This window comes from Erpetoichthys calabaricus, chromosome 6, assembly GCF_900747795.2.
Source record: "Erpetoichthys calabaricus chromosome 6, fErpCal1.3, whole genome shotgun sequence".
Taxonomy (NCBI): domain Eukaryota; kingdom Metazoa; phylum Chordata; class Cladistia; order Polypteriformes; family Polypteridae; genus Erpetoichthys; species Erpetoichthys calabaricus.
The window spans coordinates 189,319,004-189,347,003 of NC_041399.2; the positions used below are offsets into that span (position 1 = coordinate 189,319,004).

Consider the following 28,000-nt stretch of genomic DNA (forward strand, 5'->3'; position numbering starts at 1 on the left):
TCAGGGAGATTTTTTTTTCCTTTCTTTGCAACACCCCCTTCCTCCCACAGCCAAGTGGATGATCTATAAATTCTCCAAGAAATGTTCTGTGCTGCTAGAGTTTACGCAAGACCACCAAGGAGCCCTAATTCATGGCCAAAGAATTCAGGAGCAAAGCATTTTGGAGAGCCGTAGTGGCAGAGCTGCTTGGCATGACTGTGTTTGTATTCATTAGTATAATGGCAGCTATCCCCTCTGGCAACGGGGCTGGTAAAGAAGTTAAGGTATCATTAGCCTTTGGGCTAGCTATTGCCACCTTGGCACAAAGTTTGGGTCACATAAGTGGGGCACATCTAAATCCAGCTGTGACCTTTGGGTTGCTCACGAGCTGTCAAATTAGTGTCTTCAAAGCAGGTGATGTACATGTTCGCCCAGATCCTGGGTGCAACAATGGCCAGTGGACTCATCTATGGAATCAATCCAAACAGCAGCATTGGTCTGAATCAGGTAAGTGCTACTGTACAGCCGGGGAAATCAGAGGACTCACTACCTGTGAGAAAAGCATCCTCTGACAGCTATAGTACTCTGCATAAAATGACCTGGCTTAGGAAATGTAGGTCGACACATTTACATTCATGTATTTCTTTCTGATTATATTCATCTTCTACTATATTATTTTCATGGGTTTCTTTTTTTTTCTTGCTACAATATTTAAAAATCCTACTGATGTTGTGGATGCTAAAAGGATGTGGGATGCTACTTAAAGGACAGCAAATTCAGTTTTCCAAAAGCATAAAAGAATTTTGAGCAGCTCTAAAGAAATTTGAGCAGCTTGTACACTGGTTTAATTATATTATCTTAAAATCCAGCAGATGCAAGTAAATAATTTAAATGATCAATTTATTAAACATTTGTTTCCAGGTCATTTTTTTAAATTATTAAAACAGCAATGTTGTTATTATTAACAAAGTATATCAAATCAAATTAAAAATCAAAGTATTAGTAATAGTAGTAGAAGAAGCGGTAGTAGTAGTAGTAGTAGTAGCATTGTGTATATTTCAATGACAGAATGCTTAAATAATTGTAAATTTTACTTTTCCCAAACATTTCAAATGCTTAAATTTGTACTCGTGCTAACAAATATATGTTTTTATACTGCAGAAAATGTTGAGAACGTTTAGCCATTACATAAATATTTCTTACAAAAATAAATGTATGTCATTTAAGTAATATGGAAATATGATTTAAATTTAGTAAATGTAAAGAAATAAATCCACGTTTCTAAAAAGTAAGAATATTTTGGTTTTGTCTATCTGGATATTACTGTGTGACTTTTATAATATAATATAATATAATATAATATAATATAATGTAATTCCTTTTATAATAATATTCTGGGTGAAAGTCTGTCTATGCATATTACAATACAGGAAAAGTTACAGTACAAATTTTTGTATAAGAAACCAGTCTTTAGGGAGAAAAAGAGAATTAACTAATGACAAAATAAATACTTACAAAAGAGTGAAGGAAATTTTTCAATTTATGCAATTCTTTCTTTCAGTATCATTTAGGGACAAATGATAGGATATCCATTGCACTGCTCAGTGAAGCAGGCTGCACTTCAGTAATAAATCAGTAGCAATTACAAGATACAACAGGTTGTTATTAAAGTGTATATTTTTGGATTAAGCGACCTCTGCTGGCTTCATTGATGAACTGATTTTGCAGAAATGACTAGGTTTATAACAAACGGATTGTGCTAAAAACGAATCAGATTTGATGGAAATCAAATTCAAGTAAATCCGATCTCCAAAAATAAAGTACTGCTTGCAGTGCCAACCAGTGAATGCAGGATTTAGAGCAGGGCTGCGTCAACATTAATTTGCAAACAGAAGAAAATACAAGAGAGTTAAACACCATGATGAAAAATAAAATATAAGTTGTTCTGTTCCAGAATCTAGATCAACTTTGTCATGAGGTGTCATTTATAAGTTTCTTTGTATTTGTTTTTGTTCATTTACTATTCTGTTTTTTGAAGACATAATGGTGCCTGAATGAATGCTGTGTTGAATTCTCAAAAAAAGAAAGCCAAACATCATCAATATTAATGATAGTAGAGAAACAACTTTGATATCAATATAGGCAATACACTTGAACTATCTAGAGCATATAGATAATACTGTATATAGTATACAGTATATGGACATATAATTGTACATTTTCTTCTGCTTATTTATTCCAGCAAAAAAATACCTTACCGTTGTTCATGAACTGCATAAAGTGGGCTTGATAAAGGATGGTTGAAATCAAATGCATTTATTAGGAAAACTTTAATTATATCAATAGTAACTCAAGAATTTCCAACCTGTGAGATTAAAATTGTATTTTTGCAAACCCACTTCTGCTGATAATTTGTCATGGAGGTGGGGCTGTGAACTTGGAGAGTTATCAGTAGTAAGCTGCACAAGGAATCAGCCAGCCCTGGATGGTGCAGTGTGTGTGCCCAAACACACACAGACTCACAGAGAGAGAGAGAGAGAGAGAGACACTCACATACACACAGAGACTCTCTCACACACACGCACAGACTCACACACACATACACACAATCACTAATTGAGAGTCCTGTCAGTCTCGCTCATCTAGGAGGAAACTAAATACTTATACATGAACACAGGGAGAGACAGCAGGCTCCACACAGAGACACAGCAGGGATCTGAACCCAGAATAGTGGAGATGGAATGCCACATTCATTAAAGAGTGGTTTAAAATCTGATGTTTTTTATTTTTATATTTTTTATATCAAATTATTCAAGTATGATCATTAGCATTTAATCACTCTTTTTGGAAACATTTAGTTTTAGACAGTAATGTACAGGGCTTGAAGTAAAACCAAGCTACTGGTGGTACTCTTTTTATGCTGATACAGTCAATCTTTATTTAAAGAATTTTGGGTGTGAAGACTTGTGAAAAGGTACTAGTACCGATACGCTAAAGTAAGGTGTCGGTACTCTGTGTTGAAATTGGAAGAGGTGTCATTGCTGCGTAACAGTGAGTAACACTGTTACCGGTGAGTAGAGGACCCACTTGAAGCAAGTTACAAATAGGAGAATTTTCCAAAAAAAAAAGACTACAGTTAACTAATAAAGAACTTGCTTAACAATTGAAAGCTCTCCTAAAATATTGCTGAGGTATTGCAAAAATATAAGGATTTATTGAACTTTAAAGGATGCTTATAGAGGACTTTCTAGAAGAAATTCAGTTATACTACACAAAATTGAGGCATCTGGAAAATGTCATTGCAGTTGCATATGACATCATTAATGCTTTGATGGACATAGTTGAAAATGATATCTATCTATCTCTATCTATCTATCTATCTCTATCTATCTATCTATCTATCTATCTATCTATCTATCTATCTATCTATCTATCTATCTATCGTATCTATCTATCTATCTATCTATCTATCTATCTATCTATCTATCTATCTATCTATCATATATACTGTGGCTGGATGCAGGATTGACAGGTTACCAGAAGAAAATTTGGGGAGCTAACCAGATCATCCTTTTTAATATTAAAAAACAAACAATAATCCAAAGCATGCTTCCTTTGTCGTCTTTGCCCTTGTGTTTGGGCTACAAAAAGGGTACTGAAAATACAATTAACTTCCAGCTGTAGGTCAGGGGTCTGTCTTGCTCGGGACCTCCGTCCAGCGGGTCGCTCTTGCTTCCTTCTGGGAAGCCGGGGCTTTTATGAACTAGAAAGGGCAGAGTCAGTTGCCCTCACTGGGCAGCTTCTTGGTGCTGCGGGGAGAGAAGGAGTTGACCAGCAGTTTATTACATACCTCGACAGAGCCAGTAAGGAGATCCATTGACATGCATGTGTGACAGTATATTCATCATTCGAAAGTGACCCATACATTAATTACAGGGAATTGTATTGTTATTTTTTTTGCCATTTTATATCTTTTTTATGCTGCTGCTGTATTTATATTTAAACTTTTACATTTATGTTGCAGTTAAATGAAACACAACCTGGACAGGCTTTGGCCATTGAGCTCTTTGCCACTTTCCAGCTGGTCCTCTGTGTATTAGCAGTCACAGATAAAAGGAGACGTGATGTTTTTGGAGGAGCACCTTTGGCTATTGGATTGTCAGTTGCTCTTGGACACCTTGGAGCTGTAAGTTTACAGTAAACTCTTGATTTGCTTTCATGATTTTTAAAGAACAAGGATTATTATCAGTACAGAGGCTTCCTTTAATTTGGATAAGAAGATTTGTTGTTGTTTAAAATGTATCCACTCTTCTACCTCCTCATCTGCCTACAACTAGCATTAATGGGGACCTCAGCAGGAGTAGATAGCCGCAGCTAAACACCTTTGTGTAGGTTTTAATCAGCAGGCAACTTGAACTGTTTTTGTGCAAGTGACAAATGTGCGCCTACTGCCTGCTTATAAATTCTGCACACATTGCACTTTAACCCAGAATTGAACGTGGTGTGGTGTATGTTGTCTGTTGGCTGTGCAATCTGCTGTACCACCAATCACTCAACATTACCCAGTAAGATGCCCAAAAAGAAAGCTGTCATGAAGGAAGTTACCAAATTCTTATGAACAGTTTAAATTGTGTAACTACAGTATATATTTTATATATTTGGATTTAAATATGGTCTGGAAGCGTAGCTTTTCCTAAAAAAAAGATTTTTAAAGTCCTCTCACTAGTGTTAAAACTTTGAAATTTTTGGAAGAAAGTGAAAATTAAACTATAGCAAGAATATTAAGAATTAAATTATAAATAGTATATATTTATGTCATAGCCAGAACTTTTATTAAAGTTTTGATGACATGGGGTCTCTTTCACACAGTAACAGAGTGATATATGTGTGTCAGACACAGGTATGGGGAGATTTAAATCTAAATATTAAAATTATAAAGCAAACAGGACTGTTTAGGAACTCCATCTGAGAGATGAAGTTAATCCATTGTTAAAATTATTTTGTGTCACACAGTAGCATTTTTACAAATATTTAAGTTAGCAGAAAGTGACTGCATTTTGAGGCTTTTGATAAAAAAATAAAACAAGCAAATTAGTGTCTCATTTCTTTTCTTCACAGATCAGCTACACAGGCTGTGGAATAAATCCTGCACGATCATTTGGTCCTGCTCTGATTAAGAATAATTTTACAGATCACTGGGTGAGTGTATTACTTTATAAAGTGTGTTATTTTATACAATAAATGAAAGAAACCCTTGAGCTACCTAGAACTTGTGTACATGCATTTAAGGAAATGTGTACAATGTAAAGTTTTACATGTAGATAGTAAAAATATTAGATATAATTACATATAGTGTGGTCTAAAACTTCATAAAACACTTTATGAGAAGGGCTTACGAGTCATGGTGGACTCGTCCCTATCCCTAACATCACAGTGTACAGAAGTGATTAAGAAGGTTAATAGGATGTTACATTACACAGCACAACAATGCAGAGTACTGCATAAGTCAAAGACGGTTGTGCTGTAAACAGCATTGGTCTTCATATTACAAAAAAGACATAGCTGCAGAAGAGAAAGTGAAAAAAAAGAGTCACTAGGGCAATTGTGGAAATATGGAGCATAAGCTAAGAGGAAAGATGGAAAGAACTACAGTAAATCCTTTCAGTTTAAGCAAATAAGAGGTCATATTACAGTGTTTAAAATTATGGAAGGAATTGAGAGTGATAGATGTCACTTGTAAGATATTACTTTAAAATGCGCTTTTAAAGCAATGAAAGACATTTAAGGGCAAATTCTGCTTAAGTGTTATAAAGATTTTCTTCTAAGAGAGCGTAGTAGATAGTAGCACTCACAGGACTTTCAAATCTCAACTTTAAGTTCCTTTAAAAGAACTAAATGAACAGGCATTGACAATCTAACTTGTTTATGACAAAACATTTTCTGGTGTCTTTATTAAAAACTACTGTATAGTAGACTGGAATGAGGAAAGTCATCTGATTGAATGTCTTAATCACATAATGGCAGATCCTAAAGTTTAAGGAACTGCATGAAACAAAAATCCACAGTTTTATTTTGCCCAACGCATTGTCATCTTGCTGCATTGATGTAAATTCTTGTGTGCTTTGTGATGTTCAAGTTGAAGTTTATGTTAATAAGTTTATTGGCACGTGTATGTAGCACATAGTTTACATAATACATTAAGATTCCTACTAGCTTGTCTCCTCAGAGCAGCTGACACTAATAAAGCACAAACAAAAAAGACACACATACAGACAAAAGTATATATATATATATATATATATATATATATTATATATATATATATATATATACTGTATATACAGTATATAGTATATATATCAAATGTAAGCTATATACTCTATACAGTATACACAGTAGTTGCAAGAATTTGTTTATACTGTATGCAATATATTATATATATAAATGCTGTGGTGGGCTGGCACCCCTGCCCAGGGTTTTGTTTCCTGCCTTGTGCCCTATGTTGGCTGGGATTGGCTCCCTGCAGACCCCCGTTACCCTGTAGTTAGGATATAGTGGGTTGGATAATAGATGGATATATATATAAACGTCTATGCGTGGAAGTGTGTGTGTGTCTGTCTGACCCGGAAGTGAGAGGTGGAGTCGGCCTAAGGGCCCCACTGCCCTCCCCTCAAGAGCATTTTCCACACCCATCTCACTCAGCATTGCTAGTGAATCCTCCCGCCCCTTTCATTACCTTTTTAGCTTCCTCCAGGCCCGCTCCACAAGACTGTCTAACAGCTTCATCCACCAAGCTGTCAGGATGCTGAACTCTGTCCACTACCTTCCCCCCCAGCCTCCTGCCTCTGGACTGTAACAAGAGTCACTATCTACCAAGTACCGTACCTCAGCTGGTATTATATAAAGACTCAATATTACATCTGCTGCTAACTGTTTGTCTTTTTGTACATCTCATAAGCTACTTTATAATGCACCTTCTCGTTTTTTACTGTAATTGGCTTTTGCACTAATGACTACTTTACAAGTTCTAATGTTATTTATCTTATATGTTATACTTTTATATTTTTTATATTTTATTGTACTACGAAGATGAGAGAGAAACAGTATTTCAATTCTCCTGTATGTTCTGCACATACAGTATAGTGAATTAACGATAAAGGGCTATTTGATTTGATTTGATTTGATAAATAGAAGAAAGTTTATCCGATTAAGAAATTGTTTAGACAGTAAATCAACAGTTTCTAGTTTTCATAAAGAGCTGCCCTGAAATTCACTTCTCCATTTGAACTGATTATCATAAATGTTTTAAAGCAGGCTCTATGGCTCCAAAGACCTAAATCAAATCTCAGCTGGTCCTCTCTCTATATGGAGTATGTTTGATTTCCCTGTGTCAGATTGGATTTACTCTAGTATTCCATCTACATTCCTTAAACATACAACTCAGATGGACTTGTCATTTTAAATTGGCCTTATGAGAGTGATGTTGGAGTTGTGTGCTTAGGAAAAGGATTGGTATTTCATCTGAGGTTTGCTCTTATCCTCCTGACCGGTGGTAGGCTTTGGCACCTCATGACATTGCATTTGAACAAACAGATGTAATAAAATTAACATAAAAAACAAACAAAACAAAACCAACCCTGTTTATATAGATAGTCCTAATTTATATGCAAAGCAAGAAAGCTTAAAAAACTAAATAGAAAATCTGTATTCAAAGTAAAATAATTAATATGAAAACAAATAATTTGTGAATATTATTTTTTCATCAGATTGTTTGCCTTATACATAAATGAAAATTCTAAATATGCATATATCCACTGAAGAGATGGATCCTACGTTGGCAACATCAGACAAGGCTGTCCTGGCCTTAGATGTGACATTAGCCTGTTGTGGGGCGTGTTTTCACACAGACACACACATATCTACACTAACATATGCTAAGCGAATCACATTTGACACTTAAACTTCCATACATGTCTGTAGGGTATGCATAGAAACCAGAATACACATTCAAAACATTATGTGCAAACACAATCAGGAACTAGGTCAAGACGAGATCCTTGGTTGTTGCAGCTGTAAGGAAGTCTGGCTAATTATTGCCACCTCAGAAATTAAATTTCTACTTAATACCAAATATAAGTAAAATATATAATCATTTAATGCATATTAGTTTACAAGAGGGAGGCATAGTAGAACATTAGTTACAGTAGCATTGCCTGCATCACAGGTTCAGCATCATGAATTCAAATTCCATGCCTTCTCAGTGTCTGTGTGAAGTTGGCAGGTTCTACCCATGTCTGCTACCTCAAAGAGTGTTACAGTATGTTCATGTTCAACTCTATATGGCTCATGTGAGAGCAAGTATAGGTGTGTTTCATGAATGGACCCTGCAATAGACTGGCAAAGAGTGTGAGAATGGTTTCCGTCTTACACCCAATGCTAATAAAATGCACACAAGCTCCCTATGATCCAGAACTGGGTTAAATGTGTTGGAGAATCTTCTTCTTCTTCTTCCCCTTGATCTTTTCGCACTTCTATGTGGGGTCAACCTTCTCCATATAGCTCGGCCCTGCACCTCTTCGCCAGTCAGCCCTTTTGCTTCCAATCTTCCTTTACTTTATCCATCCACTTCTGTTTTGACCTCCCTTTCTCCTCCCTTGCACTTCCATTCCCATCTCTCTTTTGCCCACATATTTATTGTCTCTCCTCATCACATGTCCTTACCACTTCAATCTGTTTTTCTGTATTTTCGATGTTATATCTTCCACTACAGATGTACGTCTGATTGTCTCATTTCTTATTCTGTCCTTTTTGTAACTCACATCCATCTCAACATTCTCTTTTCTGCCACTTCTAACTTCTTCTCCTGCACTCCCTTTACTGCCCAGGTCTCAGGTCCATTCATCTTACCACTGTCTTAAAAACCTTACCTTTAACCTTTGTATTAATTGTTCAATACCTCAAATTGTTCCATATACACATCACTCTGTGGGTTATCTCTTCATTTAGTTTTCCTTCTCAGGCTACCACTGATCCTAGATATTTAAATTTATCCACTCTTTTCAATATCTCTCTGTCCAGGATAACTTCTGAATTTTGATCAATATTAAACCTCAGATATTCTGTCTTCTTCCTATTAGTCATCAATCCTCTATTTTCCAAACCCCTTCTCCATTCTTCCAACTTCCTCTCCACTTCCTCTTATCTGGTGTTACACAACACAATGTCATCAGTAAAAAGCATGCACAAGGGAGGATTGGTCATTTATCGCATAACACAACATATCCATGACCAGATCAAAGATGTAAGGACTTAAAGACCATCCCTGGTACAGACTTACTCTAACTGGGATCTGGCAGCTCCAACACTGCTTTTAACCCCCTCACTTCCTCATCCATATCCTAGACAATCCTCACATACTGCTCTGGTACTCCTTTCTTGCTGATGCACCTCTAGACCTCTTGATGTGGCCCTCTATTGTAAGCCTTCTCCAAATCAAAAAAATCCATATGCAATCCGTTCTGTTTTTCTCAATGCTTCTCTATGAGCTGTCTCAACGTAAAGACTGCACCAGTTGTATCTCTCACTAGCATAAAACCAGACGGCTCCTCCCCTATGGTGGTCTCTTCCCTAAACCTCCTCTCTTTAACTCTTTCCCAAATTTCCATTTTTTTCCTTTTAAAGGAAAAAAATAAAAATGTTTGAGAGACTACACAAGTAAACATGAGCTAACTATCTAGGTGGTCACCAGAGAAAATGGTTAAATTTATATCAGGTTAGTAAATAAGGAACAGTCATGTTTATGTGAACTTCATCAAGAAATTTTCAAAGCTTTGAAAGTTGAAATATACAAGATGTCAATTACCTCAGTCTAGCAACATATTGAAAGGGAAAGTCATATAAATAATCAGTGCCATTGTTTGTGCTATGAAGATTATGTACTGAATATTATGTATGTAATATACTGCATTGTGTGTGTTAGATGCCATTTGGAATACAATACAGCTCTACACATGGAGCTGTGAGAAAAATAACATTCACTGTTCACTAATGGAAACCATCATCTGAAACAAAGCTGAAAATGTATTAAAATTATATTCCAAATGACAAATGTTTAGAAAAGAGAGTCCTTGTCAAAGAAACTTGATAGAAATGTAAAAAATTTAAAAACAGTAGTAGACAAAAACATAAAATGTAGATTATTCAGACATTCAAAAAGCCTTTGATACATTTTCATTAAGAAGTATTTTCTGAAGCCTGACCTCAAAGCATAAGGTGTAAGGTGGAAATCAATTCTTTATGAAGCCCTAACCCATTTACACACCACATGAGTTCAGAATCTCCTAATAACCCGACTACAAAATCACTGGAATGTGAGAGTAAAACAAGGTGACCCTAAACAAAAACCCAGATATGGACAGAAAGGACATGGAAGCACCACACAGACAATACAGGAATCAATCTGAGGCTGCTTCATTTGTGAGATAACATCCCTAGCCACTACACCTCTGTACCAGACCACTCAGCTTTATGTTATCAGAAAATGGGCTGTGGCATCTGGGATAAAGTGTTTGGGCATTTAGTTACAGCAAATATTATGACAACCTTTAAAAACATGGATGTTATATTGGAACAAATTAGCTTAACACACCAATCATTTTTTTTTTCATATACGACATTCCTAGCATTGTTATTTTAAGACATTCAAGTAAAATAAATGCCAATGAAATGTTTGGAAAAGGTGAAAGAATATGATGGTCTTAGGCCAGGGGTGGGCAGATTCAGTCCTGGAGGGCCACAGTGGTTGCAGGTTTTTGTTCCAACTCAGTTGCTTAATTAAAAACCAATCCTTGTCAATTATTTAATTGCATGGCTTGCTAGTGCTTTAACTCTGCCATGTCAGGTCATTCTCGTATCCTAGATTTATTTTCCTTTCTAAGGATATCATCCAAATGATTTGAAGTCTAAAACAGATGAGTAATTCTCAGTGCTTCACTTTTTTCTCTTCACTTTCCTTCCAAGTATTTAATTAAACCAACTAGTGCATGATAAATACACACAGGTGTAAATGAAAACAAGTTAAATGGAGAAATGCTGGTTTCTTTTGTCATTTGCATGGTATTGCTAATTAGGAACAATTAAAAACCAAGAATACAGCTGTTTAAGACTAAAATAAGCAATAAGGGTTCAAAATCTTAACGAGTGAGACAACTAAAGTGAAGCTGAAGTGTTACTTGAGCAATAAGGGCTTTTTATTAAGCAATTGGGTTGGAGCAAAAACCTGCAGCCACTGCGGCCCTCCAGGACTGAATCTGCCCACCCCTGTCTTAGGCCGATGTATATAGATCACTGTACTATGCAATATTTTGATGTGCAGTGTGATAGGGAAAAATAAAACCTTGATCCTAGTTCTACTTCAGCACTCATACATAAAATGGTTTTGCAGATACCAGCAAAATATAAGAAATGTATTTAACAAAGCACCCTTACAAGATATGTCAGTCTTGTATATAATCATGAATGTGCCAATGATCCTTTGTTACACAAAGGATTTTTTTAGCATTTGAATATACAAGAGAATATTTACCATAGGGTAGCACGCTGGCGCAGTGGTAGCGCTGCTGCCTCGCAGTTAGGAGACCTGGGTTCGCTTCCCGAGTCCACCTTGCGTGGAGTTTGCATGTTCTCCCCATGTCTGTGTGAGTTTCCTCCGGGTGCTCCGGTTTCCTCCCACAGTCCAAAGACATGCAGGTTAGGTGGATTGGTGATTCTAAATTGGCCCTAGTGTGTGCTTGGTGTGTGGGTGTGTTTGTGTGTGTGTCCTGCGGTGGGTTGGCACCCTGCCTGGGATTTGTTCCTGCCTTGTGCCCTGTGTTGGCTGGAATTGGCTCCAGGAGACCCCCGTGACCCTGTGTTCGGATTCAGCGGGTTGGAAAATGGATGGATGGATGGATATTTACCATATATGGCACATTAGATCATCCTGTATTCGGTTACACAGAGAGATACACGATACTTCATTCCAAGTCATGGGCAACCTTGAGAGACTGCATCCTAGAATGAACTCATCCAAGTTAGTGCAGTTAGGCAAAAGGCAACATAGCTGAAAAGCTTAACAGACTAAAAATGTTACATAAAGGTTTTCTACTACAAGTCTCAACAGTTAAGAGTTTTAAATAAGGAAATACAATGGTAATCAATTACTATTTATTTTAGTGTTTATTGGCTATGATACCTAAAGCAAAGAGCATAATTGAAAATGATATAAACATCTGGAAAATGACACAGAAGATATTACAGGGCCTCCAGGTGGTACTTCCGATCTGAGAACAAGGATCTGAAATACAATACAATACAATACAATTTACTTTTGTATAGCCCAAAATCACACAAGAAGAGGCCATGCCTTTTGACAGCCCCCCAGCCTTGACTCTCTAAGAAGACAAGGAAAAACTCACAAAAAAATCCTACTAGGGAAAAAATGGAAGAAACCTTGGGAAAGGCAGTTCAAAGAGAGACTCCATTCCAGGTAGGTTAGGCATGCAGTGGGTGTCAAAAAAAAGGGAAAAGAAACGAATGTTCTTCTCGGTAGAAGCAGAGAGCGACATGGCTTTTATTTAAAAACAGCTGAATCACAATCAAAGTGCAGAAACATCATCCAATTAAACTGAATTCAACAGACTACAACAAAACTCCACATACTTACAATGTCACTTACCACACGCTCATTTAAGGACATCATTCTCAACATGCACACTGCAAGGCACTTGTCAAGCGTATTAATTAAAAATAAAAAATAAATAAACTTCATTCCAACAGATGGTGCATATAACTGACACTATAACTTAATATAAACAAAACAAAATGATAGGAAATTTAAATAAATATGGATAGTGGAAATTCTAAACCCCAATGGAACCCATTGAATGTCACAAAGAGGGAAGTAGCTGATGGTCTGACTGGTTGCAGGAGTCTCAGTCTTGGGATCTGGGAAGCCAGAATGCTCTCTTTTTGGCTCTTAATGGAAGTTGTTAATTATATACGCAATTTATTCCCATGCTCATTTTATATTAATGATTCTCTAGAATGTGCAATGTCTTGAAATGAGATTAGTATTACAGTAATCCCTCGCTATATCGCGCTTCGCCTTTTGCGGCTTCACTCCATCGCGGATTTTATATGTAAGCATATTTAAATATATATCGCGCATTTTTCGCTGCTTCGCAGGTTTCTGCGGACAATGGGTCTTTTAATTTCTGGTACATGCTTCCTCAGTTGGTTTGCCCAGTTGATTTCATACAAGGGACGCTATTGGCAGATGGCTGAGAAACTACCCTGCTTACTTTTCTCTGTCTCTTGCGCTGACTTTCTCTGATCCTGACGTAGGGGGATTGAGCAGGGGGGCTGTTCGCACACCTAGACGATACGGACGCTCATCTAAAAATGCTGAAAGATTATCTTCACGTTGCTATCTTTTGTGCAGCTTCCTGAAAAGACATGCTGCACGGTGCTTCGCATACTTAAATCACGAAGGGCACGTATTGATTTTTTTATCTGTCTCTCTCTATCTCTCTCTATCTCTCTCTCTCTCTCTCTGCTCCTGACGGAGGGGGTGTGAGCTGCTGCCTTCAACAGCTTTGTGCCGCGGTGCTTCGCATACTTAAAAGCAAACAGCCCTATTGATTTGTTTGCTCCTTTGAAGAGGAAGATACGTTTGCATTCTTTTAATTGTGAGACTGAACTGTCATCTCTGTCTTGTCATGGAGCACAGTTTAAACTTTTGAAAAAGAGACAAATGTTTGTTTGCAGTGTTTGAATAATGTTCCTGTCTCTCTACAACCTCCTGTGTTTCTGCGCAAATCTGTGACCCAAGCATGACAATATAAAAATAACCATATAAACATATGGTTTCTATTTCGCGGATTTTCTTATTTCGCGGGTGGCTCTGGAAAGCAACCCCCGCGATGGAGGAGGGATTACTGTATCTCTATTTTTTTAATTTACTATATTTGTTCTATTTAAATTTTCCTCAAATTAATTTATAGTTTCAATTTGTATGCTGCCTCAATTATATAGCATTTGATACAGGATTCTCGACAGGACTGCTAATGTTTGCAAAGCACCATCTGTTGGAGTTAAAAATATAATATTTTTTTTTACTACATGCATTACAAAATACATTCCAATTAATGGTGTGCTACATACATTAATGCTGACTATGCCTAACAGAGATGAACAGGCAGACAGACAGAAATCATCTTGTGTTATGAAGCAAAATATATGAATAAATTATAAGTCTTGCTGAAAAGATAGCTGCCACATTCTTGGGAGACCATAGTGTATAATTAACAAGAACGGTTTTAGTTTCAGCTTCATGAGAAATCTTACCAAAAGTTTTTGTATAAAAATGATCTTTATTGATAATTTCATGTGTGAGAATAATTCAATCCTCCCAAATATTCTGATTTTTTCTGATGAGTAATCTGATATTTCAGGAAAGGTTGAGTATTGGATCTTACCTTGTGTTATTACTTGCTGTGGAATACAATGGAGACCCAGACAAAACAACACCGCTAAGATCCTCAATGATGACTGATTCTTGGTTGGGCGTCTAAATGGTAAAGACCACACAGGAAATATCTAGATGTAAATAAACTGCCTATTAATTAGAAAGAGTCCCAGTCAAGATGTGAGATAGTAAGTGCTAATACACTACTGGCCACACACAACAAAAGAAATTGTGGTGATAACAAAATCGTAAAATTTTTTCTTCATTTCTTGCAATTTTCACATTTATTCTTTTAATCTGTGTTTAAGCCTTGGTTGGCATTTCATTCTTAAACAGTTCAGGGCAGATAAATTATAGATACATTTGTTACAGTAAAGGCACTTACTCCGAACTTAGTTAGCAATTAATGACCATCCTAAATTCACAAAACAGCTAAACCCGTAGACTGTAGTGCTCCCATTGCATGGCAGCAATTTGTCATAATTGTTATATATACATTCAAGTGTAAATAATATACAGTGCTTTGAAATTTATTTATACAGTATTGCATAAAATATGTATATGTATTTGCCATGCTTACAGCCAATCAAATGGAATGGGCAAGGCAAATCAGTTCCTAATGTTAAACAGATATCATAAGAAAACCTTTCTCTCCTCTTGTGTTCTTGTTCTCCATCTTCTGTCTCTCATAATAAAGTGTTAAATAATTTGAAAGGAGATAACACACTCTCGTTGTCCCTCAAGTGATGCCAAGGTGCTTAAATCTGTCAAAAAGGCAAATTTATTCTACAAATAAAATTTACAACGATGGGATCAAGAAAGAGAGAACACCAATTATAAAAAAAACAACACAATTAACCTCACTGAGCCATCCCTCACCAGTTTAATGCTTGTTTGAATGTCTGATGGGGAGCTCATCTGCTTTCTCTGTACTAAAGCACTCTCCTGCTTACCTCCTTGATCTCTCTGTCTCATTCTTTCTGATGCTTCTTTTTCCCTCCAGTGATCATTTGTCCTGACTCTCCTCTAACTGTAGACTCATTTTGGCTCTGTTCTATGGTGGCTTAGGACCAATTCTGGATATGCTTCTGAGGGCAGGTCAATCACTCCTTGCAGTGGCCTTTGATGTTCCTGTATCCCTTAAAAGACCTAGTCTCTATGATAGCTTATAAGCTGCATTGTTCTCTCTCGGAGAAAAGAATCTCAATTGTTCAAACTGAATATAGCTAACAGGTGCTTGCTGTCCTGAAGAAATCACTCAGGTCTTCCTGACAGATCTCTTTGGTTAGAGAATCAGGGACATTTAACCCAGGTTTCTTACCCTCTTCCAACTTTGTCTCTCTCTTGTGCTCTGTCTATCACTTTGTTGTCACCAAAGGTTTCACTTAGAGTCATTTGCACTCTAGTGGCACTGTTCTTCCCACACTTTGATGCACAAGTAATTGTCACTGGCAGTGTCTTTCACTCCTTAGGGTGTTTTAAAGTCCTTTACTCTGCTCTGTGCTAGATTGGTGGCTTTCTTGTTCTGGCCAAACTCTTACCTGATGAACACAAACTCATAGTATACTTCATATACTCATTCTGCATTCTAGCATCTTAGTTTCCTTTCTTGTACTCTTAAAAAATAATATAAGGTTTACAAATGAGACCAGCATCATTGAATCTCTCATGATTGCTATATCTGGTATATTTTCACAGATTTTTGTGAACATCTTTCATATAGATTGTATAAACAAAATTATTGTATATGTATTCTCAAACCCACATAATCCATTTCAAGAGCTGTAGGGGCTGAAACATTTTCTGGCAGCAGTAGATTCATAGTCAGGCCATCACTGGGCGCACACATTGGGGTGGCTTTTAAGTCACAAACTAATGCTAATCTGAACACCTCTGTGGACGCGTTAGAGAAGCTGGAGTACCCTTCAGAAAACTCCATGCTGAAATGGAGAGAACATGCAAACTCTACAGACAATAGCTAGTAGCATTCAAACCCAGAGTGCTGAATCCATGAGGCAACAGCATTTGCCACTGTGTTTTCATGCAATCTAAAACATGCTACACTTCATTGTACAAATTGCATTATGAGTGTAAAGTGTTAGCATCCGTGTGCCATACACTGGCCTGACATTTTTTCTAGGCTGGCTCCAGCAGACCCCCATGACCCTGTGTTAGGATGTAGCCGGTTGGATAATGGATGGATGGGTTCCTGCTTTATGAAACATATTTCTGAGATAACCTCTGACTTGCTGCAAGACTTAAACATCCAAATACCTAAATGAATACTTAAATGAGAATTAGAAATTGTAATGTTTTGATCTGAAGCGAAAAACAGGAACATGGCTGGAGGTATGGACAGATGGGAGTGAAGATTAATTAAATCTAAGAGAATGGCCAGAGAAGAGTGACTAGGCTCATTCCAGGGCTACATGGGATGAAAGATTAAAAGAACTCAGTCTTTCCAGTTTAAGCAAAAGAAGATTAAGTGGAGGCATGATTAAAATGTTTAAAATTATGAAGGGAATTAGTCCAGTGGATCAAGACTGTTATTTTAAAATGAGTTCATCCAGAACACGGGGACACCATTGGAAACTTGTTAAGGGTAAATTTTGCACATTAGTTCTTCTTTACACAGAGAACCATAGACACATGGAATAAGTTACCAAGTAGTGTGGTAGACAGTAGGACTTTGGGGACCTTTCAAAACTCAATATTATTTTAAAAGAATTAAGTGGATAGGACTGGCAAGCTTGGTTGGACTGAATGACCTGTTCTCATCTACAGTGTTCTAAGTTTCTAATGTATCAGGCTTATATACAAAGTCCCTTCTCTGACTTAAAACAAGCATTCACATGAAACAAGAACTGTCCATGGTAGTCAATCCTGCATTGGTATAAGTTATGACATAGACCAGTTTTAGAACAGCATACTTTTACATGTAAGTGCTTGTCATAAGATTATTTATTGAAATAAACATTAATGTTCTGAAATATATGAATGCTTGGACATTGTTTTTTAATAATGTGATAGTGAAAGTGAAAATGTTCTGTTCCTGACACTTAGAAGAAGTATATACTGGTAAAATCTCATGTTTTAAGGTGAGGTGTTCGCAATGAGCAGTTGAAAGAGTAGATCAATACTTACTAATCAAAGATATGCACAATTCCAAAGTAATCTACTGTTTGTTAAAAGTACAGCATGATGAATGGAATAGATGCAATTCTTAAGCTAATGTTGCAGCAGTAACTTTAAATCCTGTCAGCCGCCACACCCCACAGTATGTGGTGGTATATTTATTTTTATGTGGATGTCAAGGTACCATCCAGTCCACACACAGTCCTCTGCAACAGAGAAAGTAAATCATCTGAATAAACCATTTCAATAAATGCATCACATAATGAGGACAAGACGAGAAGTGGGACATCAGACATTGTGGTGTAGCCATAATAATTTGGACCTTAACATTCAAAAAAACTCAGGAGATGATCATAGATTTCAGGAAACAGTCACCCGCTCCCCTATCACTTGCTTTAAATGGCTCAGTTGTTGGGATGGCAGAATCACTTACATATCTGGGCAATATGCTGTCACAAAACCTTAAGTGGGGCAATAACATCACATCCATTAGTAGCCAATCAGAGAATGTTCTTTTTGCATCAGCTGAGGAAATTCACTCTCCCTCAAGCAATATTGCTCCAATTCAACACAGCCATCATCAAGTACATTCTGACCTCATCAATAACTGTCTAGGTTGGTGCTGCCTCTTTTCAGGTTGAGGCCAATCTGCAACACATCCTCAAAGCCTGTGAAAAGATCGTAGGCTGTACCTTACTGCACACTGAAGTCCTAAATGAGTACAGGGTAAGGAAAAGGGCCGATCATTGCTGACCTGACTCACCTAGGGCATCACCTGTTCCAAAGACTTCCCACCAGCAAATGTCTTTGTGCAATGAAACTTAAAACAGCACATCACCTAAACAGTTTTTTTCCACATACAATTATTCTAACTAATCAGGTCTGAGCTTCTCCTCAGTATCTATGTATTCCTACACACTTGACTGCCTAGACATTTTCATCCTTCTCTTTTATTTTTTGTATTGCAAACCGTTGGGCCCCTGAGCAACCTGCAATTGCTCCGTCCTGGGTATGACGTTTGCAAGCAGGTCTTCCAATTTGCAGGAAACACTTGGGGGTTGGTGGCAGAATTGAGGTGTGAACCGTTGCACAGCTGCAGTCGGATCTGAATCCAAGTGGTTTGCTGTGTGGTGGGTGCAGCAACGCGCTGTAATCAGCGCATGCTCCCAACCTCCTCCTCCTTGTATGCTGCATTATATTTTATCATTTTATATTTTATCCTTTTATATTTTATCTTCTTATATTTATTTTTTGTATTTTGTATTGTCCTTGTATGTTGCACTGATACTCGAGACAAATTCCTGTACACATTAGTGTACCTGGCCAATAAAGTGAATTCTGATTCAGATTTGTACTTGCAATATACCCAGCACTTAAAAACCCCACAAACATTGCATGAAGCCTCATGGAACAACATGCAATAGAACTACAATAATATTTTAATAGCTACAGTGTAGCTATTATTTTGGTACATAATTCAGGCTTTAAAATTACAGTTGCTTATCCTTACTGATTTTCCAAGTATTGTACATTGTACATTTATAGAGTAAATGATTACCTGGTAGTACAAAAGATAAAATACCTGCTCCCCTCCTGCTGCTTCATTTACAATCCATTTTATTCTGTTAAAGAGCTAGTGGAATACTACCTTTAATCATTAAAATTGAATATGATAGTCAGAGGCTCGGTTAAATAGAATCTGCTTTATTTATTATTTCATGTTTTGGCAATGCACTGTTTTCTAGAGCACAACCTTAACGGATAATATTTTACACACAAGCACAGCCTCATTGGAAAAATTTGTGAGGCCAGTTCACCTGCTGTGACAAATTGTGCTAGGAATGTAGGAAGAAATAGAATTAACAGCATCTAGTTGCTCAACAAATTCATCAGCATTTATCTCATCTTCTTCAGCCATATCAGTCTCCAACTTTTTCCCTAGTTATTCTTCTTCCCAAGCCATTTTCTCTTGTGTATATCCAAATTCCACCATCTAACTTAATGTTTCCATACTGGTGTTTGCTCTTACATGCCTACCGTATCTTTCTCTCAATTCAACACCAGTTTTCCACGCCCACACATTTCTTGTTTCTTATCTTTACTATTTCACGTCCTGATTTCATCAGTGATGTCTTGCTTCCAAACCCCATATTCACTCAACGTGCATAAACCTATAACAGTGAACACATCTCTTGGAAATATTTTCATGCATGACTCACCATTGTTTGAACTGCCTCCATTCGTGTTCAACATGTCATCTATACAGCAGAAGGCTGCAATTTTCTTTGAATGTTTTATGTTCTTAATATCAGAGTTGATAATTACTACATAAACACTTGAAAACCTCTCAGACACACCTAAAACAAGCAAACGTTGGGCTCACTGACCCACAAGCCCACTTTCGTCATCCAACTCTTCCATTCCTTCTACCTCTTCACCTCTCACTTTCACCTGATACTTTATGAGCATCCATCCATTTTCCAACCCGCTATATCCTAACTACAGGGTCACGGGGGTCTTCTGGAGCCAATCCCAGCCAACACAGGGTGCAAGGCAGGAAACAAACCCCGGGCAGGGTGCCAGCCCACCGCAGGGCACACTCACACACACCAAGCACACACTAGAATAGCCAATGCACCTAACCTGCATGTCTTTGGACTGTGAGAGGAAACCGGAGCACCTGGAGGAAACCCACGCAGACACGGGGAGAACATGCAAACTCCACGCAGGGAGGACTCGGGAAGCGAACCCAGGTCTCCTTACTCTGAGGAAGCAGCGCTACCCACTGCGCCACCTTTATGTGCACCTTTCCTTTATTTTGGTATCTGTCTGACCAGTTGTGAAGATGATTTTTCTGTTGCAGTCTGGATGTCGCCACAGACTTTCAAATGCCACACAGAAACTGAGACAACTAACATGAGCAGTTTAAAGATGTTGTTGGAAATATTGCAAGCTTCATAGTACAAGTGACATTGTTGTAGTCAAAACCAGTCCTCTGGTGATTTGAGTCAGCAACACAAAACCTGCAACCTTCATTTAACTTTCTTCTTTATGGTCGTCCGAGGGAATGACAGACTTAAAAAAAAAAAAATTTTAGGGTGCCAACCCAGCTGTCCCCATTTATTTTAAAGGAAAATAAAATGTTACCCTCCAATAAACATGGGGCTGAATGATTCTATGCATTTAAGTATTAGAGGAGCTCCTTCTCTCTGGTTGCTTGGTCATGACATGACATCTCCTTCCAGGCATTTGTGCTTTTACTGCCCAGGGACCAGAAGGGGTGGAGTCAGTTACTCTCACTGGGCAGTTTCTCAGTACTGTGCAGGAAAAGGCAGATAACAGAGGCAGCAACAGCTCCCCCTTTCAGGCCGGGGTGGAACTACATACCTGGGAGGAACTCAGTGGGTAAACTCTGATGCACATGCAAGACTCCTTATATTCTTTGTCATGATAAGTATAAGATTTCTGAAATGCAAGGGTTCTCATGAACTTCTGTGATCACTTCTTTTTTTATCCCCCAGCTTTTGGTAGCTACCTAATCCTTCCACAGAACATAAACACATGCATACTGTACCTCAAAACCGATGACATAAGGAACATTAGAGAAAAAGACAGCACTGAGCTTGACTCTTAATGCTGGTTTACTTTCTGGAAACAAACAACTACTAAAGTACAGGAAGGCAGCACAAGGGTCTGTGGTCTAACAGGGAAGCAGGATCATGAGCACGTCTCTGGACATTTGTTGAGTCCCTGGATCTACAGCTGTGTCCAGCTGGCTAGGTTCTGAGAAGAGGATTGAAAGATGAATTCCAACTGGACAGAACTCAAGTGTTAAACCACTGTGATAACAACCACCATTAGAATGGATTAGTTGTTCTTTTTACCATCGTATTTAAATTTGTATCAGTATGTGGTTATTCACCTCTGTGCAGTTTTGCATATTAAACGTCTTTGATACTCTGGTAAAATGAATTGTGGAACCATCTACTTCTTTACATATATATATATATATATATATATATATATATATATATATATATATATATATATATATATATATATATATATATATATATACATATGGTATTTTATATACATACACACAGACAGGCGCGGAACACAAGTTCAAGGCACACGTATTTTATTTTTTATTTTTTTTCTCATGGGAAACACCTTCCAAGTTTCGCACAAGCCCAGCACAGTCTCACAAGCACAAACACAACCCAAATTTCTCTCTTTCTTCTTTCTCTTTTCTCCTCCACTCCTCCGATCAAGCTTCCTCTCCCACCTCCCAACTCTGGCTCCCGGAGTAGTGGCTGCTGGCTCCTTTTATAAGTTACCCTAAAGTGATCCAGGTGCTCGTTGTTCTGCTTCTGGTGGCAGTTCCAGGCTGCATGAATCCCAACAGGGCTGTATCCAACTCCAACTCCCATGGAGCCCTACAAGAGTCAGAGGCACTGCTGCAACCCAGGGGAGCTGCGCCTTAGTGTCCAGGGGTGGTAATGCTCTGGACACACTCCCTCCCCTGGTCCTTCCAGAGTGGCCACAAGTGTGTGTGTGTGTGTGTGTATATATATGTATGTGTGTGCATATATATATATATATATATATATATATATATATATATATATATATATATATATATATATATATATACACACACACACACTAGTGATCCAGATTTTTCAAGTTAGAAGTCAAAGAAAAGTGTAACTGATGCTCACACTTCTTCTCTGCAGAGCTGTGTGGCTTATTTGAGCTTTTATTTTTAAAGATAAGGAAACCATATGAAAGAATAAAACTTAATTTAACAGATGCATTGTGAAATCTCGAGTCAAACCTCTTTCACGACGATAACCACTTTACTGGTGCGTTGTATATGTTAATAAGACCTAAAGAAGCCTTTGTTACGGTTTTGTTACATAACAATATGCGACTTATAAATGCATTTTTCCAGCATCTTAACTAAAGTGTTTCCCTAAACACTTTTATACAATAAAAGTTAAATATATGTGTTAACTTTTAAATATCCAAATAACAATTTAAAGCTTAAGTCACAGTTACGATTTTACTATTAATATTTAATTGTGCACTACAGCAATAAACTAAAAAACAATTTACACTGTCCTCAAATTCTGTCATCACCAACATGCATGTGCATTAACATCAACATCAGTGCAGACACCATCCATACAATTTAACCAGACTTTCTCAACGTCCAACTCATTGCTTTGCACCCTTACTGTATGTTAATCCCTTCTATAGATTGTCAAGCATATAAAGCAGCTTCTCTGCCTGATTCTTTATTTGAATTTGCCTCACACAAAGTACCATTTTCATTTTTCTTTTCCAAGTAAGAAACCTTCATTTAATGTCTGAATTCTTTTTGTCATCCTGGAGCTTCTTGAAATACAAAGTGGAACAGTCGCTGATGGCAGTGAACACCTTTAATGAAACAGTATTCACCACCTACTTATTTTCATGAGAAACACTAGAGCTCCTCATTGTAGTCAGGAAGACCAATCACATTACAAACACATTTCGGCAGTTACATGCTGTGCAATGTGAGAAGAGGCTTTAAGTTGAAAAAAAGGAGTTCAGGGAATAGAAAAAAAAACAAAAAAAAACAAGACAAACTCCTAATTCTTCTTAGTCTCTATACTGTACGTGCATCCTATGCAGTACAGTACCCTCTTGTATCTGATAACTTTTATCAATTCCCAAAGTCAGCAGCTGAAATTAAAAAAATGTAATATTCATTTAGTAATATCTCCTACAATGAATTCTCAGAGTGTTTCTCTTGCACAGTTATAACAAGGCAAACATTTTTGTCATATAAATTTCCATTCCAATAGTTTGGGGGTGGTTGTTAATCATCTTTTGCCCTTTTCAATACATTTACTTTACTTTGGAAATAATTACTTTCTATGAAAATTAAAATATACTTAGGCTAGATAGAATGCATAATTCCAAATGGATGATATTTCTTTTCCTTCCCCAAATACATTTGCCAGTTCCTCACACATAGCTTTATTACAATCAATGCTTTGCATTGAGATTTTTATGTATAAACCAAAATGCACTTTTCAGCTTTTTTGGAGTTGGTTGCGTTTTTTAAATGTAAACTTAAAAAATAATGGCCATCTTGATGTCACTGACCACCCAGTTCTCTGCCAAAATAAAACCAAGACTACAGTATGTGTACATTATGCGATTATGGTGACAGAATTTAATGAGATGAAAAAGGTCAAAACAAAATAAGCTGCAAATTAATAGGATTTTACATATAACATTTATATAATAATCTCAAACTTTCCTCTCTGTTCTTCCAGAAGGTTAACAAAGATACATTGATAACGTACAATAGATTTGAGAAAAAGTACATACATATAGGCTAAACAATTTTACAAGCACATAATAGAATTAAATAATGTCAAGAAATGTCAAGAAATGAATCTTGGATTTCAATGCTTTCCTGGCCTGTTTTTGTAATGGCATAATTAGTACAGTTGTGATTTTCACATTACTTACATGACCCGTGTCAATGAGATAAAGCAGATGACACATCTAAAGAAGGGCAATGGTGAACACTAATTATGTAAATTGACACCAAATGAAAAATGCTTACAAATGTCGCCACAACTTAATTACAAACAAATCTGAAAGCTGAACAATAAATAAATAAATAAACACAAATCACCTCTACCTAAAATGAAGATCTGGTTTCACTAGCTATGTGTTAATCCCCAGACTCGCCTGTCGGAGTGCCATGACCCAGCACATATCTTGGTGGCACTGGGCACAAAGCAGCCATTGACCCCAGATGATGTGTGGCTCATTGCAGGCTACACTGATACAGTTTATACACCCATATTCACTCATTATGGACCAATTTAAAGTTGCCCATTAACATGACATGCAAGCCTTTGGGATGTGGGAGGAAAACCACAAAGAGAATGTGGAAATTCCAGACAGATACCAGCTAGGCTATGATTTTAACCTGAAAGCCTGGAAATAAGAATTTTTCTTATTAACTACTACCCATCAAATAATATATATATCACTTTTAAGGTTTTCTGTACATTTTCACATGAGATTTGTTCTACAGTTTAAAAGATACAAGGTTTATCATATCCCATACTTTATTGTTATTTAAGGATTCTGAATTTCAACTACAACACTTAGAATACATAAGCCAGAGCAATGCAAAAAAAAGGTCAAAAACACACAAAACACAAGAAAATGCTAGTTCATAAAGAACAATGTGAGTTCAAGAGTGATGGCTGTTGTTGAGGCTAAAAGGTACACAATGCTCGAGCAATTCCACCATCCAAGCTCCATAGATTTATTACTCTGACCCACCCATGACGTGAGTGCTATGTCATGTTGCATTTTAACAGACACATGCAAATATTCATGGATATTCAGCTACCCCATAATTGTCAGCATCAGCCAGACCTCCATAAGTTGAATTCTATCCGATTGTACAATGCCATAGCTGTTTCTGTTTTGTTTATTTTCACTTTAGCCTGAGGTCTCAGCGCAGCTTATTAAAGGCAAGAAATGTAAAATGAGACTAAAATGGTGCTTGGGTCAAATATGTTTAACACTAGATAGCACAATAAAACTAACAGTGCAATGTTATTCAGTAGCAAGCACTTCAACATATTGCGTGCACCCTTAGACATGGGCTTTGAGATGGAATAACTTAAGTAGGGGCTTCACAAGCAAATTGTACATCATGTGCACATTTCAAAGCTACTGCAGTGCATTCTCTTTGCTCAGCATCATTCAATAAGCAACCACTTTCTCACTTCTACTGATAAGAATACCATGAAATGGTGAAATTTCAATGTAACAATAGTCAGGAACAACCTGATCTATCTCAAGCTTGGAATCTTGTGGAATTATGAGAAAAAAAATTGAAGAGGGAAATGCATAAAAGAAAGGCGTCTGGTTCTAAATTTCATACATGCTGGCAAGAATTACAAAGTTAGCAACATGGCAGTCTGCAAAGAATTTACATTTGACTTTTATAATTTTCACTTTTATAATCATGGAATTCACAAAAGAGAAAACTTTGATTAAACTATGCTAAAGAGTGGAATGTGAAAGGAAAATAAACTTTTCATAGTTTGTTACTGTTAAAATGGGCATACAGTCTCAGTCATTTAACTATACTAGGGGTCTTTGCTCCCTGCTCGCTTTGCTCGCCAGTCCCCTAAAGGGGCATGCTAAGCGCCAGCCACTTTGCATCTCTGCTGCTCATGTTGTGAAGGGGGGCTGAACGCACGCTAAGGAGATGCGGTCGGATCAGCTGCTGGCCTGCTGCTGCTTTTGCCGAGCTGCGTGTTCTGCTTGTCATGCTGTGCATCGATCATTTAAAAGCCTGTACAGCAGCTGTCCTTTTTTCTCACTGCCTTGTCTCACGGGACGTTAAAGTGTCTCCAAGAAAATCATGTATCGTCTCCTTCCAAGATTTTTTTTTTTTATAATAGAGAAATGTTGTAGATGCAGATATTTGTTTCTACCCACTGGTCTATCACACTGGCCTGGTCACTCTGCTCATCACTTTCAGCAGAAGGCTGAGTCTTACAGAACTGGCATATCTATCTATCTATCTATCTATCTATCTATCTATCTATCTATCTATCTATCTATCTATCTATCTATCTATCTATCTATCTATCTATCTATCTATCTATCTATCTATCTATCTATCTATCTATCTATCTATCTACATTATACAGGCAAATGTTTGCAGACACCTGACCATTACACTTGTATGAGCTTATTGGATATCTCATTGCAAAACCATGGACATTAACATGGTGTTCCCTCCCGCCACACCCCTCTGTAGCCATAAGAACCTCCACCCTTCTCTTTCCACAAGATTCTGAAGTGTGTCTACGGGAATTTGTACCTACTTAGGGTAAAGAGCATATGTGAGGTCAGGTATTGATGTTGGACGAGAAGGCCCAGCTTAAATCAGCATTCCAATTCATCCCAAAGGTGTTCAATAGTGTTGAGGTCATACTGTATCTGATTTTGTGCCCCTGCTCTTTATAAACAAAGAAAGCTATTTCTAATCACACTAGACTGAGGACTCCGAATATATGTTTGAGTGGGTACATTTGCAATATTTTGATACCTCTTACTGAAATTCAGTAGAAGCATAAAGTGGCACTCATTATTTTGTACAAAAAGGACACAAGTGTTCTATACAAACAAGCAATGCAATTAATGGTATGAAAGAGCATTTTTGTTACAGAGTGAGGTCTAAATTTAATCCTCTATTCACTGTGGTCATGAAGGGGCTGAGTTTTAAACCCCTGATATAAATATTAGTAAAATATCTTTACCTTAGCTACTCAGAAATTAGACAAAAATAAAGTTGTTTCTGACTTTGCCAATACAAAAACACATATTTTGATATAGTAATGCTTGATCCTCTATCCATACATTTACTAATCCACTATTTAAGAGATATGAGTCCATTCTAATTAAATCATTCCCAAAGTAGGAACCAACCCTCAGCTTTTACCATACATTCACAACAGAACAGAAAGTCACCAATTAAATGTAATATTTATGGTTGCGAAATGTGAAAAACCACAAAGCTTTTAAAACATAACAAGAGCATTTAAACACTATACATACTGTACACTGAACTGAAAGTCCAGGGATCCACTAGCCTGAAGGGTTAATCACTTGACTGCTGTCCCATCGTTTTATGTTTCTATAAAGTTTAAATATTTTATATTTACATTTTGTTAAATTTTTGCTTCTCTCTTCTGAAAACAGGTGTTCTGGGTTGGACCCATGATTGGTGGAGTAATGGCCGCCCTTGTGTACGACTTCATCCTGTATCCAAAGACAGAAGATCTGCCCGACCGAATGAAGGTTCTGATGAATGGCCAGGATGGGGAGTACGATGTAAATGACACTGATGAAACAACAAGAGTAGAAATGTCATCAAAATAAACTCATCCTTATACAACAATCTGTAGGTAGGGAAGTGTGGCAAATCACGTTTAAAACCACCACTTTCTGAAAATGGCATGTTCTTTTCTTTCATAATATTGTTCTCTTTTTTAAAAAACATAAATATTCATAAAACATCTGAGATCGTACCTTTTAATTATGCATTTTTATTTCAATGACAACTGATAGCACTGAAATTATCTTGTAATCTGGCAAAACATTTTGAACTATGAAAGTAAAACTGAAGATAAAGGAAATGAACGGGGTTTATTACATTATATTTTGGATACCCATGTAGTCTTTTTAATTTTTTAAAGATTTTTTTAACAGTGTTGCACATTTATCTTTGTATAATGTTATGTTTGGTAAAATAAAGTTTCTTAAAATATTTTATAA

General features: G+C 37.1%; 1 protein-coding gene and 1 long non-coding RNA gene across 2 annotated transcripts in view; one reads left to right on the forward strand and one right to left on the reverse strand.

Annotated features, from left to right (window-relative positions):
- The window catches only part of LOC127528476 (uncharacterized), a 54,458-nt gene extending 51,961 nt beyond the window's left edge, over window positions 1–2,497 (reverse strand). Inside the window, exon 1 of the long non-coding RNA XR_007935363.1 lies at window positions 1,495–2,497. This is a non-coding gene — a long non-coding RNA (uncharacterized LOC127528476). The remainder of the gene's footprint in view (window positions 1–1,494) is intronic.
- Window positions 87–28,000, forward strand: LOC114653718 (aquaporin-1-like). The gene is given in 5 exon segments (XM_028804186.2): window positions 87–392; window positions 394–486; window positions 4,004–4,165; window positions 5,098–5,178; window positions 27,425–28,000. Coding segments are annotated over 5 exon segments (777 nt in total). The 5' UTR covers window positions 87–131; the 3' UTR covers window positions 27,605–28,000.